A 16,097-nucleotide genomic window follows, 5' to 3' on the forward strand; every position below is an offset into this window, starting at 1 on the left:
ATACCATGCATGCCTAGGCTCGCGGCCATTATGGCTATAGTTATGGTGAAGACTTTGGCTATTACCACAAGCCAATTGGTGACAACCATCAGTCTTGTTCTATAATGTGAAGCATACATTTAATTATCGCATCAAGTTCTGGACTTTTTCCTGTCATTAAATGTGGGCTACTTAGAAGAGAATTCTCATTTGTTTGAAGAATAACGTGATTTAAACATCACCACTTAATTCTCAATGAAATAATTCATGCTTTCAATGTGAATATTTTAATAATAAATATATATAGTTGTGATATAATCAAATAAAAGTGAAACGCTAAGTTATAAAGGTCTATATATGAGATTTAAGAGAAAATTATTGAATTAAGAGTAAGACTCATAATTTTGCAATTTTTAGTAAAATTGAATTAATAATAAAAAATATAGCATTAAAAAGAAGAAATTAGTGACATTTCTTTATCGAAATGTATTGTTGTAGGTTGGTTTTGGTAAGAAAAAAAAAATAAAATAGAGGCCGCCAAAGCAAAACAAACCCCACTGATGAGTGGTGAGTTTGCGGTGACGCCACGCTGTATGTCTGCGTTGCGTTGCGTGTCGTTTATCGCCTACTCTTGTCGTTTACAAATTCACAATTGGCCTGTTCCCACCCACGAATCCATTGCCCATTCCGATTTCTGAGTTCTGAGAGACTCAAAAGTTCAGAGTGGTATGGGCAGTGTTGTGATTTGGTCCAGAAGATAACAACACGACACTACACTCGTGCCGTTTTCCTTGCCTTCAAACAAGGATTGGATTATATTATTTATCTTGCATCATACATATGGCAACCGCTCCCTTCATTCACGCGCGCTGTGCTTACTCGCCTAGAATTTCCAATCGCAACAACAAGCCTAGTTCGCAACAAGGCCCCTTGGCTTCTTCGTCTTCTCATGCTTCCTCCTCCTCTTCACCCTCCAGTTCTAGCTTCTCTCACCCTTCTGGTAATTTTAATTTTAAACCATTCACTTCTTAATTCCCTAACCTTCGATTTTTTTTAATCAGATTTTATTGCGGATTTGTTAGTATTTGAGCATAAGTTTCTGGTAATTAAGAGTGTTTTGTATCATAAGTCAATTAAGCATCGAGGGTTGATCATTTTCGATTTTTCGTTATGATCTTATTCTTCGCCTTCTGTTCTTCTGTGCACACGAGAGGTTGGTCTACACGTGGGAGAGCAATGGGGTCCACCCCTCGAAAGAAAAAAAAAACTACATAGGAGTGTAAATAGCATATTAGCTTTTTCATTTTTGTAGTGCCTTTTTTTTTTCTTCGATAAAATCACACTTCCTTAGTGTAACTTGCTTCCCTTAGAGTACTTTTGTGATTGTTTGTTGTCGCTGGTAGTGTACGTGCGTTATTTATTGATATACGGTGAAGTTCGATGATTTTTCGTTGTCGGAAAAGAAGATGTGCGAATTAAAAAATTTCAAAATATACGGATTGTTAATCCGTATGAATCATACGGATTGACAATCCGTATGTTTTGAATTCTTTTTATTTATAAAATTTGATAATTAAACAAATTTGATATTTAATTGAATGTTATATTTAGATGTTTATTATAGTAATTAATAGTTAAGTAAATTTGATATTTAATTGAATGATGTATTTGGATATTTATTACAGTGATTAAAAATTAAACAAATATGATATTTAATTGAATGATGTATTTAGATGTTTATTACAACAATTGATAATTAAAAAAAATTGGTATTTTTTTTACATATGTAAATTTTTATTAAGTCTATGATTTTTGTTTACAATTTATATATATAAACAAATTAATTATTAGATAAAAATTAATTATTACAAAATTTATTATGTAAATTTATATGAGCATTAAATATACATTATAAATTTTAGTGTTATATATAGCGACATTAATTATTTTATAACATAATTGGTGTATTAACTTAATTGGTTAGAGTGTTGCACTAATAATCCGTATGTGACGGATTAACAATCTGTATTGGGCCTACAGATTGTCAATCCGTATTGGACTTACAAAAGGACAAAATCAGAATTTCGCATGTTATGCTAGGTGTACCAGCAAAAAATACTGGGTGCCCCTAACAGTTTCCAAAACTCTTCTAAAGCTACTTAGGCAGTGGGCCAGGTTTATAAAATTGGGCTAGAGGGTGGGGTGGGACTCGTACTGGCCCAAGGTGCCCTCTATGGTCCACCTTCCTTGATTATTGGGAAGTGACTTGAAGACCAATTTAATTTTGTATTTTGGTACTTGGCAGTTTTCAATGTTCATCTAGTTCTAGAAACTTTATTTGTTGATGTTATAAACAGGACTCTGTTTTGATTGACATGTAAGGATATGCATACAACTTATACCAGAGTTAAGAGGTGGTGACTGAAAATCTCAGTGATAAGACCATTAATACCCTGTGAGTTCCAAGCTTATTGATCAAACCTATCTAACCTTAAAACACTAGTAAAATAGAGGTCTGCAATCAACTCTGTCAAACCTTTAAACCCCATTGGCGTGAAGCTTAGTAATAAAAACTATCGCATACTATTTCCGTTGGTACTATATGCAGAATTGGGATACTATGGACTTTTCACCCTAAGGCAGTTAATTTGAATTCAAGTATAACGTTGATTTTAGTAGTTTATTGATATATCACTTGATATTATGGGTCTATATATCTCATTTTGGGAGTGAGTGTAAAGTGAAGCACCATGCAAAAGCAAAACATTCTTCCATTGGCTAGTGGCTACATTCAACCAAGCATTCCCTAGGTAGATAGTGTGGCTGTGTGGGTGGTTTTCTGTCGTGGACCAGTTCAAATGATCATACGACAATGAAGTCTTCCAACGTTTGTTGAGCATATTCTTAGGACGATCTTCATGGGACTGTATATCTTTCAATCAGATGGATTGTCAATTTTTAATCCCTGTATGCTTAGAGAGAACATGTTAGCACATAATATTTTTATTCCTCAATTTGCTTTGTTTGTTATCCATTAAAACTATAGGGTTGGATCATCTTTTCCTCAAGAAGATTCATACATATGCCGCCTCAAGGCCCCAAAGTGTTAGAAACCTTGTGCATTGGGCAACATTTTTTACAATTATTTCCTCCTTGGTTTGCTTTCTCCGTCCTCTTTCTTTGTCACTCTTTTATCTATTCTCTTTTTGTACTTTTCTAGGCAAAAGACCATTGTAGGAACAATAAGATTTTGGTCGGGAGGAGATAAAAGAGAGAAAGATGGTTGTGCATATTTGTTTTCTGATTGAATATAAGTTTGATAAATGTGATAAAGTACTACAACCTAATACTCCTATAAACCTAGTAATGATTACGGCAAGTACTAGTACTAGTCTAAGCCTACAAACACTACGACTAATAATCCCAATATTCTAACAACAGTATTAAGTTTTTATTTTCATTAAGGCTGGTAGATGAATTTTTGCAGGTACAAACAGTGGACAAAGACACCAGGGCCTTAGAGCTCAAGCTATGAGTACTGTCACACTTGGAAATTCTATTGCTAGCATAGGGAATTTGAAGAACGATCCTGATCATCTCCTTGTTCTTGTTCATGGTATCTTGGCTAGGTATGCGATATATTTATATTGAAAAGAATAAAAAATTGTTCAAATTATTTTGTGTTAAAATATGAGTGATGCTTGTTTTGAGCTATGGGAGTATGGGTCAAAAGTGAAGTTAATGTGCTTAATGCTTTTAAAGTTAGGTACTATATTGAAGTTCAGTTGGAAGGGATTATGATTTTCATCCTGTTTATGATTAGTGGGTACCTTTCCAGTTTGCCTGTCAATTATAAATCTGATTCAATTTATAATCTCACAATTTAGCCTATAATTGTGAATAAAGTAAAATATTCCTTTCAGTGTTTACATTTTTACTAGTTGGTTTCATTGCAAAATTTGTGCCAATGGTTGTTTATCATGTCTCATCTGTCTGCTTCTTTATGTTGGTCATTTGGATGTTGTTTTGTAGTTTAGTCTCATACAAAGTTGTACTGATGTTTTTATTGATACAGCACAGCAGACTGGACTTATGCGGAAGCAGAGTTGAAAAGGCGCCTTGGAAAAAACTTTTTAATTTATGGTTAGTGCATCTTTTTAACTGGTGGTTCTCTATGTTATATTGCATAGTGCTCCTCTAGGTCTACTAATTGAGCTTGTTTGTAAGGTGTACAAGGGTGTAACCACCCTTAAATTTTAGTGGGTTAAAGTAGTTCAAATTAGTTAAATGTGTTAAGATTGTGATGTAGTTGAAAATTAAATCAATGGTGAATACACCCTTGTTGATGTATTTTACATGCAAGCTCACTTTAAAAGAGCTTTTTACCATTATGTATTGTTTGATTGTTGAACCAGAGTTTTCTTAGTTTCTTTAAATTAAATCGTTACTTTTGGGATTTTGATTAAGAAAATATTCAAATGTTTCATCTTTTTATTTGAATATGATGGACAATGTCTGTGTGTGTTATGCACAAAAATGGAATTGGTCAAAGCATGAGAACAATTGTGAATTTTTTCCAATGATCTATGTTGGAGGCAACTGGCTGAGATACCTTAGCCAACTCAAACATAATCTGCTTTACAGGTTTGAGTAAACATGCAAAACTTAACTCTCACTCTTGTGCTGAACACACACCCTGAACTGTTCTTTTCACTTTCTTTGAAGTTAAGCTGGAAAAAGTCTATTTGTATCATTTGGAAAGAAGTAAGCTTAAGCTGCCTAAGATTTTTTTTTAATGTTGTGAAGATTTTCTTGGGTATTGCATGGGTGCCTCATCCATGAATGTAAAATTATTTGTCTGGCTGAAGTCCTTAACAATTATTTGTTGTTTGCAGTAAGTTCATCAAATACTTACACTAAGACATTTACTGGGATTGATGGAGCTGGAAAGCGATTAGCTGATGAAGTGAGTCACGAGATATGCAAATTTATGTATCTGAAGTTAGCACGCCCAATTTCAGTTCTGATATCTTTGGATTTCTTTCAAATTGTTTCATGTTGAATGATTATGGCCTTTCATTAAAACAGGTCTTGCAAGTTGTTAAAAAGACAAAGAGCCTGAAAAGAATCTCCTTTCTAGCCCATTCTCTGGGAGGCTTGTTTGCTAGATATGCAATTGCTGTTCTTTATTCACCTGATACTTATAGTAGGGACCAACCAGGTGATCTAGCAAACAGCATGACAGAAAATTCCCAGGGAACAACCCTTTCAAGAGGAGGGATGATTGCTGGGTTAGAGCCAATCAATTTTATAACTTTAGCAACACCACATCTTGGCGTGAGAGGAAAGAAGCAGGTTTGTTCTGGGCGATATAATTTGTTTGCCGTATATATTGACTTCTATTTGAAACATCTATATATCAGATTTGTTTTGTCTTTCTTTTTTAAAACTTAAAATTGTCTTGGTGCTGTATGTTGAAATTATGAGCTTAAGGATAGAGGAGGAAGAGCGACAAGAGAATGAAATTAATAATTTGATATTAAGTATTAACTAAGATATTACTATGTATTGGTGTGTTTGATATGTTCGTAAAACTTGAAGCACTAACTCATATTTATACTAATTAACTAATCATAATCCTAGATAATTAGGTGAACAAATCATGATGAGATAAGGAAATATGTTGTTAACCAATATTAAGAGATAATGAGGAAATATGGAAACTAATCCTTGAAGATAATGCAAGATATGACACTCTCCCCCAAGCTAAAGCTTACTAAGTTTTAGGCTTTTTTTTATCCATCAAATAATGCATTGAATTAACTACATTAAGTTTTAGGCTTTTTGTCTCCGAGCTGAGATTTGACTTAACTATTCACTTTCTTGAATTAGTTTCTTGTACATAGTTCTTAGTTCTTACATTGAATTATGCATGCTTGTATTTATTTTTTTAGTTTCTTTTAAGAAATTTTTAAATAGAAAGAGTGGAAGGAGGAGAGAATGCCAATAACTCTTTTAATAGCAGTTCGGATGGAAAGAATACTAGAATAGGATTTGCATTATCCCCAAAATGGTCCTAACAAAGTTTTAATTATACAGGAGAAATGTTATATTACAATCATGAAAAAGGCGATTAGAAAATAATGCTAATAAATGGGACTTTTAAAGTCAAATGAATGAATTGAATATCCAAACCATCGTTCTGCCAACCCTCCGTTTATATGTCTTGTTGATGCTCTTCATGTTTCTCAACTTGCTGAAAATTTGCAGGCCATAAGAGTTTTGATTGTTTACTGTGCATATATTTCAGCTTCCATTTCTGTTGGGTGTCCCAATCCTAGAAAAGCTTGCTGCACCTATAGCTCCTTTTTTTGTTGGTCAGACAGGTAGTCAGTTGTTCCTTACTGATGGTAAACCTGACAAACCTCCTCTCCTATTGAGAATGGCTTCTGATTCTGATGATGGAAAGTTTTTGTAAGTAAAGGAATCTTATTATACTAGTTTATATCCCTCTTTTTCAATTAAGTGATCTAATACAAGGTTTAATATTTCTGTAGATCTGCACTTGGAGCATTTAGATGTCGTATCATTTATGCTAATGTTTCATATGATCGTATCCTCTCAGTATGTTTTTCTGTTTTACAACTTGTTAGGCATATCAATGATAAACTTATGGTTCTTTTCTCCTCAATTTTAGTAATTTCTTTAACTTCATATAGATATGGTTGGGTGGCGCACATCCTCTATAAGGAGGGAAACTGAGCTCAGTAAGAAGGTGAATATGATGATTCTCCTTTTGGTTATTGATCTCCAATATTTAACATATTTAAGTTTAATGATTAATAATTAATACTTATATTATGACTAAATTAAATTCTTGTAGGATGCTTAGAATTATGCTTAACATCCTAACTGTGTTTATGTCTTGCATTTGTAATCTGTTTTACTTTCTTAACTCTTAGATTTATCATTTAAATGATAAGTTGTAATTTAAATTCTACAATTGCTAATAGGATAACTAGACAAATTCTTTAGGTATGAAATATTATCAGGAGTTCTAATATAAAATTTTGTTTGTGACAATGAATTATATCAAGTAATGAAAATAATAGAAGTATAAAATACTAAAAAGAAATTATTATTATTTTTACTACTCTGTGTACTAGAACTGTTACAGAGCATCAAATTTTCTTACCCTCTCCTAATAATAATAATTTGATGATGTATTAGATTTCATCATCATCAATGTATTAAATTTCAACAGAAAAAGGGTTTAAAAGTGAACTTGCATCTACCACGACAAAGTTTATGTGGGACATTGTGAAAAAACAAATATGTAAAATTTGAGAGAACTGAGAGAATTAAGTGTCCCATCAAAATGTGCCTATATTTCATTTTTTTTAATTCTTGGAGAAATACTTGTGTACCACTGTACTTCACTAGTTTGATTGTTGATTGGGATCTTCAGTTCTTCATATTTTCAATTATAAGGATGGTTTTATAATTTGCACTATGTTAACTAAGTTCATTAGTGGCCCAATCTCTATTGTCCTTTCATAATTACTTAATTAGGAATTCCAATTGGAATTTCCTATCACTGCAGAGTCACAGCCTATCCGCAAAAGATGAAAGCCTGTATCTAGAAATGGACGTGTCGTGGCAGTGGTTCTTTTGTATCTGTATCAGTTGATCTATGCAATACTGATGTTCTTGAATGTCTATAATTAAATCCCTTTGAATTTTGAAACGAAGAAAATAAAATAAAATTGATGGATCTATTCAATTGATGCTGCAACTAAAATGTTGTGACCTGTGAGTGGTGTTAATTCTGGCATCCTAGTTTGTCAGTGTTAGCTTCCGTGTTGCAAACATGGAAAAGAAACTATAGACGTTGAGTTAAGGAAAAAATGCTGGAATCCTTATTTTTTGGTGCAGGTTCTGTTTTGAAAACTAGGAGGAGAATTTGTATAGTATAAGAAAAGGGAAACGCTTGAATTGTGAAAGTTAGAGAATGTGAATATGTTTTTATGGTACTAACATTTTCTATTGTATTAGCAGCCTCCTCGCCAATCTTTAGATGGATACAAGCACGTGGTTGATGTGGAATACTGTCCCCCAGTTCCTTCTGATGGCCCTAAATTTCCTCCAAAAGCAGTAAAAGCAAAAGAGGCAGCACAAAATGCGCCCAATACACAGAATACTGTGGAATATCATGAAATTGTAGAAGGTGATTAATGATTATAATTGCCCAGAGTAACTTATTAAACTTAAGCTGTATCAATCATCTGTTCAGTCTCTGGTGTTCCTCTAAAGCCACTAATCTTTTTAACAGATGAGATGATTCGAGGATTACAGCAGTTGGGATGGAAAAAAGTTGATGTCAGCTTTCACTCAGCATTCTGGCCTTTCTTTGCTCATAACAACATTCATGTACTGCATCCATTTAATCTGTCGGATGATGATGGTATCACTGATACAGAGTTTTTAACACGAGTGCTTGTCTGATTTTCAGGTGAAAAATGAATGGTTTCACAATGCTGGTGTAGGAGTTATTGCTCATGTGGCCGAAAGCTTAAGACAGCTAGAAGCATCATCATTTTTGTCTGCTAGCTTGTAACTAGTGTACTAGTATGTGATTCCACTTTGCCGGGAACATGCCTAATGTTGTCTTTGGTTCAGAGAATAAAAATAGAGATGTAAATTGAAGAGAATTTTTTATTATTAAAATAAGGTGTAAAAGGTATGGGTCCACATGAGACCCACCAAATTTCTTTCTTATTTCTCTCCTAGCTTCCTAAACTAAACACCGCCTAACTTATACAATGCAAGATGAGAAAACATTTTTTTTTATTATAGTAGTCATTAATATACTTACAATATTTTATTATTAACATACATTCATACAACTTTTAGACAAATACACAATCATATCAATGGAAACAATATGATTTGTGTGTATCATACCCATTTATACTGGAAGATGGATTTTAAATGACTTTGTATCTTATGATACATGAATGAATTTATGTAATTTTGTATCAGGAATACAAATTATACTATTTAATGATTCATCTCGGTTGTTCTTAACATTAATAGTTGTTCATTTAAGTCTTCAGGTAACATTATTAGATCTTCAACAAGGTGAAAATTCTTAGGGTGTGTTTGGTTTGCATTTTCATTTTCTGTTTTCATTTCTTGTTTTCATTTTCTGAAAACTGTTTTCATTTTCAAAAGATTAGAATTCTGAAAATATGTTTGGTTTGACTTTTTGTTTTCTGTTTTCATGAAATAAAAATACTAAAAATGTATGATATATTGACTTCTTGTCTTTTTGTATTTTTAGATTTGCTTAAAATTATATTCATTGTCACCACAATTTCATTTTACCCGAAATGAGGTTTCTGTTTTCAACTGAAAACGAGATTTTATTGTTTTCATTTTCTGGTTGTTTCTTGTTTTCATTTTCACTAAAAATGTTTTCAAAAATCCAACCAAACACATTTTCATCACCATTTTCTATTTTCAGTGAAAATGAAAACAGAAAACAACCAAATCAAACACCCCCTTATATTTTATATGTATTTTTTTCTCTCATCCTGTATCTTGTTTTGGAAAAATATTTTTTTATTCTATTTTTTCCCAAATCTCCTTTTAAGGGATGAAATAAAAACTTGAGAAGAAACACTTTTAAACTTGTTCTATTTAATTGTATCATTAGTACTTATATTTTATCTTTTTAAATGTGATTTTGGTCTCTATTCTAATTAATCACATTCAGTCTTCATAGTTTCTCAATTTCGATTAAACTAAATTTCTTTACCTCAAACTTTGTCGTCTAATAATTCATGGTAATGTAATATACGTATAATGCAACATTGATTTGTATAGATTAGTAAAGAAAATGCAAAATTTATTTAAATAAAGAAATATTTGGATTTGATTGAAGTATAAAAATTAGCATTTTTTTTTAAAATGTTAGATCATGGATGTCAGTTTAATATGAAAAATATAGCGACCAAATGTGATGGGGGATTATTTTGCAATTTTGACGTAAATGTGAGTGTCACTATGTAACTGGTTGTACAATTTAAAATAAATAAATTCATCTGGACCATTACATTATTTAAAAATTATATCCAACGGTTAAGAATTAAACGTGACCATAATGAACAAAATTTTGCCCATTATAATTTTTAATGTTTCCGTGTGAAGAACAACCCCCCCTTATTCAAAAAAGTGAATTTGAAATTCAATGCCCACCAAACGCCATTCAATTTGCCTCCCTCCCAATCCCACAGCGCTCCCTCCACCGTGACAATCACTCACTCCCCACTCATCACCAAAAGACAAACGCGTGAGAAACATTCCTCTCAGAGCGCGTGGAAACACCCCCTCTCCCACCACCAACCCTTGCCGTCGTGCCCTGTCCCTCCACAACCAAACCCTTCCTTCTCTCAACTTGCTTATTCCCACAACACAACACAACGCACAAACACACAAAAAATTTCTAGAGCGAGAAAGTGAGAGGAGAGAGAAAGTAGCTGATCCTCCATGGCCTCCACCAAGGAACGCGAAAACTTTGTCTACACCGCCAAGCTCGCCGAACAAGCCGAACGCTATGAAGGTATATTAATAATAATAATCCATTCTCTTCATTTCCATGTTGAGATTTGAGAGTCACCACACTGTGCTGACCTAGATGTTTAATTAGATAATCGCCTTTTCTTAATTTTGGCTCAGACGGTTGAATTTTCGTTGTGGATTTTGAATTTGAACTTTGCGGAGCACAATTGTGTGTGATTTTTTGAGTGTTTGGTATGTTGTGGTTAGAAATGGTGGAAGCAATGAAGAATGTGGCGAAGCTGAACGTGGAATTGACGGTCGAGGAGCGGAACCTTCTGTCGGTAGGGTACAAGAACGTGGTGGGTGCTCGTAGGGCTTCGTGGAGGATTCTATCGTCGATTGAACAGAAAGAAGAAGCTAAAGGGAACGATGTGAGTGTGAAGAGGATAAAGGAGTATAGGCAGAAGGTGGAGTCTGAGTTGTCCAATATCTGCAGTGATATCATGACTGTTATTGATGAACACCTTATTCCCTCTAGCTCTGCTGGTGAACCTAGTGTCTTTTTCTACAAAATGTGAGTGCTGCTCAGTTCTCATTTTTGTTCTTCAGTGTGGAATTTAGACTTTCGTTTTGTGTGTGTTGATTTAAATTAAGCCTTTGTTGGTTGGTTGGTTGCAGGAAGGGGGACTATTACCGGTACCTCGCGGAGTTCAAGTCCGGTGATGAGAGAAAAGAGGCTGCTGATCATTCCATGAAGGCGTATCAGGTGATTGGCAAGTCAAAATTCTATTGTTGTAGTTGTAATGCAAATCATTTCATTGGAAGACGTTCAACATCATCAATATTAATGTATTTGTTATGTTGGTGTTAACCTGTAGATTTTTTAACCACAACTCTTCTCCGGTGATATGATTTTGAAGGAGTGTTTCTAATGGTTCTTTATTATACCTTGTATTTGTCTTATGACCACATATGATTAGTTTTACCAGTGTGGCACTGTGACATTCATTTAGATGAAGGCATCACTGATATGGATTTGGCTGTTTCATCACCGAAGTATTTTTCCACTTGTTCATATTTATCTGAACAATTTATAAATATTGCAGTCGGCTTCCACTACTGCAGAGGCTGAGTTACCACCCACACATCCCATCCGTTTGGGCCTGGCTTTGAACTTCTCTGTCTTTTATTATGAAATTTTGAACTCTCCTGAAAGGTATGACTTTTATTTTATTTTCCTGACAGTATTACTGTTTAAATGCCCACCTCTTTGTGTACTATGTGCCTAAGTTGGGCCCTGTTTAACAAATTTAACACCATACTCTTCATATCTCAGGGCCTGTCACCTTGCTAAGCAGGCATTTGATGAAGCCATCTCTGAGTTGGATACTCTGAGCGAGGAGTCTTACAAAGACAGCACCCTAATTATGCAGCTTCTGAGGGACAATCTCACCCTGTGGACTTCTGACATCCCTGAAGAAGGAGGTATTCATTAATGGAAATCAATGTTTTGTGTCACTCTGTTAGCTGGACTTTGTCCACAATGTAAATTAAATACATGAAAACTTTTAGGGTTAATTACAAGAATTACACTAAAAAACATTTGTAGCTAAGCAGAACTTAAAAAATTAAGAGCATTCATAGGCTTAGCCTGGATTGATCCAATGAATTTAACCCACTAAATACCAAATAATTTAAAATGAAAAGTTTCCAACCAAAAACTCAAACCATCAAAGGTTGGTTTTGGGTGGTGAAGATTCATGCTTGCCCTTATTGGGTCAGAAGCCCACAAAACTTGAAATTTTGGCTGCCTGGTGTCAGAAAAAACTAAAAGGGTTTCCAAAATAAAAATTGCAAAAGCATGCATACCATGCAGCACACATTCCAGTATTGGACATTGTTACAGACTACTGTGGCTTGAAGGCCATACCACTGCTTTAGTATTTTTAGGGTCAGGTGAGTTTGCTGAGAGTATTATGTACTTGGTTGTGGTGACTTATAAGGTGATGTCCTAGTCTTTCGCTTTGTTTTTCAATTCATTTTCACTCTAATTTATTGCTTCTATTGGTCATCATATTTTGATTGTGGTTTTCTGTTTACTATACTTATTTTGCTGTTGTTTCCGACTAGGCTATTGCTTCTCATTTTATTTTCTAGCTATTTTTCTTTCTTTGTTCTGTGGTCCTGCCAACCCAACATCAGTATCTATGATTTGTCTGGTTAATTAAATACGTCCTCTTTTAACAGCTGAGGAACAAAAGGTGGATTCTGCCAGAGCTGCTGGAGGTGACAATGCATAGGTAGGTTATGTACCCATTTAGCTGATGGTATTTGGGTTTTACTTTTCACCTTAACAAAGTTACATTTTGCAATGAAGTGAAGCAGGTATTGGCTAGGAATTTGTGGTGTCATACGAGAAGGCTAGTCTTTCTCTTGATAATTTACCATTAGGATGTAGTAATAGAACATGGAGTTGGTCTCTAGAAAATCACCATAGGGCTTTGCGAGCCTTTTATTCTATGCGTGTGCTTTCTGTTACTGGATGGAGACTGGAGTTGAGATTTGTATGTTGTTTGCCTGTGATTCAGTGAATTTCTTCATTTTGACTTCTTTCTAAGAGGATGATACCTTGCATTCTTTTATCAGTTTACATAGATAGATAATATTGAATCAAAATTATGCGACGAATCATTGTTCCAAAAGAAAAGTGTGAATTTACGACCGTATTTTTCTTAATGGTTGACTGGACTCTTACTTTACCATACCCATGATATTATTGCAACATGATTGTGACTAAATAGACTTCCCAACAACTACTGCCAGTTTTCAATTTTTATTTTTTAAAGGGGGCTTAATATCACGTTCAATGTTTATGGTTACATTCACGACAAGACTGCAGACATGTAGGTAAAATCTAAAAACAAGAACGAAAACACATCCATTGCGTAAACCAAAAATACCAAATTATAATAATGAAGAGTACTAAAATCAGTAAAATCTCAATCATTCGTCTTGTAATGCCCTATGGATCCTTTTTAGTCCCCCGTGGAAAGACATTCTTTATGATACCCTATTCGGCTTTTTATATGAAGAAAAGTGTTTTATTTTTTTAAGGAAGAAAAGTTTCTCTTAAAAATAAGATTAAATGCTATTTTTATTCCATTATATTTTAGTGTTTTTTTATTTTATTTTATCACATTAAGTTTTAAAAAATTTATTTTGATTCTTTTATATTTTTAAAAATTTTATTTTGATGTATTAAGTTTTATTTTAGTTTTTTATGTTTTCAAAAGTTTTATTTTGATTTTTTTTTCAGTTTTTATTAAAAATGTTAGTGTTCCATTTATGTTTTAATTTTGAAATAAATAATTATTTTAGTCGCTACTTTTTAAATTGATTATTTTATTTATATTTAGTATCCTGTCAAAATTTTAAACATCAATAAAGTTGGAAAAATTTTAACGAAAAAAATAATTAAAATAAAACATGAACTAAAATGAAAATTAAGGTGCAACTGTACGCGTGGAGTGCAAGGAAGCTGTGACGAGAGAGTGTAAGCTGGGGAAGAGCAGCAAGGCTGATTGCGGAGATGTTGCCAGTGAGCAGCTGGTAACGGCATCGTGTCCCCACTCTTTCCTTCTTCATGAAGGAGTTAACTTAAAATAACAAATTCTTTTTTCATCTGATTAAAATAATAGTATTAACACTTTTTGGAGTCTTCATTTGGGTACATCTAGATCCCAATTAAGCTTTCAGGATAAATAAAATTTTGCTTATAGAAAAAAATTAACACTGAAAAATTCCTATACTAATTAATTGTTAGTTATTAAACTTGTTCCCTTTCATATATAGATTTTATTTAAATTCTAAAAGGTTAGTCAAATGAATCAAGATAGATTCTCACATTTTACATTTGACAAGTTACAAATTCAAACTCTCACTCATTTCTTTAGGACTAGGAAAATATAAATATTTCTTGAGTTTAGAGACTTTGTCAAACACCGTCTCCTCCCCCCAAGTTTTATGTAACAAAAAAAATGTAAATTGTTATTTAACAGTATTAATACAGATATTATTGATTACCCGGACGCTATAAATCATGTTAAGTTGTTAACATCTAACTTGATTAGTTTGAGAAAAAAGATATATATAATTTTTTTTTGAACGGATAGGAGACATATAATTGATATATCATGTTCTTAACGTGACATATTACATTAGAGTAAACTAATAATAATAATAATTTAATTTTTATTAGACAAAATTTATATCAATTGAAGTAAGGCAAACAACTAGCATATAGTTTGTTTTGAGTCAACGTTTGATAGGGGATCAATTTTTGGTTTTATGAGAATTTTAGATTGATAATTATAGTTTTTCATGTTTAGTATCAAGTTTTTAAATGGAATTCATGGAAAAAATATTTTTCAAAAATGTTTTTAGCTATGTTTTCAATAAAAACTTTTTTTCTTATTAGACTATTTAATGTGATAAATGTTTAAAATAATTAATAAAAATATCACATAACTTTTTTATTCTCAAAAAATTTATATAAATATTAATATGATCAATCAAATAAATTTGATTCATTTTTCAAGAGTCACGATGAATCATGAGTTTGTTGGCATGAAAAATTTCTTTCCCTCCAAATGTGACACTCTCTATTCTGGTATACATATTTATATAATCAAATAGATGAAAATGTAGACTTATATAAAATGATTTTATTCAATAAATATAAAAGAGTTCGAGTGAGTATAATGTTCACATTTGCGTTATAATAACCATGTCAACTAAGGGTATGAAAACATCTCCGGCTCAAAATAAGGCCCTGGTGTCTAGAACTACATGTCTAGAACTTCATGCAATAAATACAAAAATTCATGTCTCGATGTCACATCCTATTAGAGCATTATGTCACAACGTCATCTAGCATGAGATTCTGCATAGTCATCCACCTAACCATCTACTCCCACAAACACAAGGTTCAAGATTATCATAAGATCCAAACACAAACAACACATAGAAAGTGAGTTATCACATTACTAAACAGGTAGAGATAAACAAAGGCACATAAACGAAGGTAGAGATAAACAAACACAAACAACTTAGCATAATTTTCATGATTTTACCACTCATTGCGTAACATCACTTGTTCCAAGGATTTAGTCACAAAATCACATAAATCAACAACACATCCCAAGTATAACACAACATCTCACACTCACACAATTTATTACCCACCATTACGTAATAAGTCATAATGATCATTACACAGACGTTATTCAACAGATATACTAAGACTCAATCCTATATGTAATGTGGTATCATGTCAGTGAAAAATCTCGTTGAGTGCGTAGGAGTACATGACAATACATACCATATACTGGTAATTCAGGTCACTCTCACTAAGTAAAATCATAGGAAGATCAATCAGAGTCACGTTGTTTTATGAGAATGATCCAACCATGTGAGAGCAACACAAGCTTAAAGGATCACTCAAATCAGGTATATTTACTCACAAGGCTTAGACTCCGAATAGTCTATTAGGATTT

At 33.0% G+C, this 16,097-nt stretch overlaps 2 protein-coding genes across 5 annotated transcripts; both read left to right on the forward strand.

Annotated features, from left to right (window-relative positions):
- Positions 1 to 526: 526 nt before the first annotated feature.
- On the forward strand, positions 527 to 8,940 carry LOC114421712 (putative lipase ROG1). Of its 2 annotated transcripts, XR_003668568.1 has the most exons (12): positions 527 to 979; positions 3,467 to 3,608; positions 4,055 to 4,122; positions 4,875 to 4,945; positions 5,068 to 5,334; positions 6,290 to 6,453; positions 6,537 to 6,592; positions 6,699 to 6,754; positions 8,038 to 8,206; positions 8,312 to 8,409; positions 8,492 to 8,719; positions 8,809 to 8,940. XR_003668568.1 is itself a non-coding variant. In XM_028387771.1 (11 exons), exons 1-11 carry the CDS (start codon positions 820 to 822, stop codon positions 8,594 to 8,596), a joined length of 1,356 nt encoding a protein of 451 aa, XP_028243572.1. In that variant the 5' UTR covers positions 527 to 819; the 3' UTR covers positions 8,597 to 8,870. The 2 variants fall into 2 exon arrangements, 1 of the variants encoding a protein (XP_028243572.1); XM_028387771.1 differs by having other exon boundaries at positions 8,492 to 8,870.
- Positions 8,941 to 10,259: 1,319 nt separating this feature from the next.
- LOC114421713 (14-3-3-like protein C) lies at positions 10,260 to 13,179 on the forward strand. 3 transcript variants are annotated; one of them, XM_028387772.1, is made up of 7 exons: positions 10,260 to 10,603; positions 10,810 to 11,116; positions 11,221 to 11,308; positions 11,649 to 11,758; positions 11,879 to 12,027; positions 12,790 to 12,842; positions 12,920 to 13,179. In XM_028387772.1, exons 1-6 carry the CDS (start codon positions 10,531 to 10,533, stop codon positions 12,840 to 12,842), a joined length of 780 nt encoding a protein of 259 aa, XP_028243573.1. In that variant the 5' UTR covers positions 10,260 to 10,530; the 3' UTR covers positions 12,920 to 13,179. The 3 variants fall into 3 exon arrangements, with proteins under 3 accessions (XP_028243573.1, XP_028243575.1, XP_028243574.1); XM_028387774.1 differs by having other exon boundaries at positions 12,925 to 13,179; XM_028387773.1 differs by having other exon boundaries at positions 12,928 to 13,179.
- Positions 13,180 to 16,097: the final 2,918 nt, after the last annotated feature.

This window comes from Glycine soja, chromosome 8 (assembly GCF_004193775.1).
Source record: "Glycine soja cultivar W05 chromosome 8, ASM419377v2, whole genome shotgun sequence".
NCBI lineage: Eukaryota > Viridiplantae > Streptophyta > Magnoliopsida > Fabales > Fabaceae > Glycine > Glycine soja.

Coding starts and splice junctions, on each gene's coding strand:
- LOC114421712 (XM_028387771.1), top strand. CDS start 820: ATGGCAACCGCTCCCTTCATTCACGCGCGCTGTGCTTACTCGCCTAGA. Junction 4,123..4,874: donor AAAAAACTTTTTAATTTATG/GTTAGTGCATCT, acceptor TGTTGTTTGCAG/TAAGTTCATCAAATACTTAC. Junction 8,207..8,311: donor ATATCATGAAATTGTAGAAG/GTGATTAATGAT, acceptor TCTTTTTAACAG/ATGAGATGATTCGAGGATTA.
- LOC114421713 (XM_028387772.1), top strand. CDS start 10,531: ATGGCCTCCACCAAGGAACGCGAAAACTTTGTCTACACCGCCAAGCTC. Junction 10,604..10,809: donor ACAAGCCGAACGCTATGAAG/GTATATTAATAA, acceptor TGTTGTGGTTAG/AAATGGTGGAAGCAATGAAG. Junction 12,028..12,789: donor TGACATCCCTGAAGAAGGAG/GTATTCATTAAT, acceptor CTCTTTTAACAG/CTGAGGAACAAAAGGTGGAT.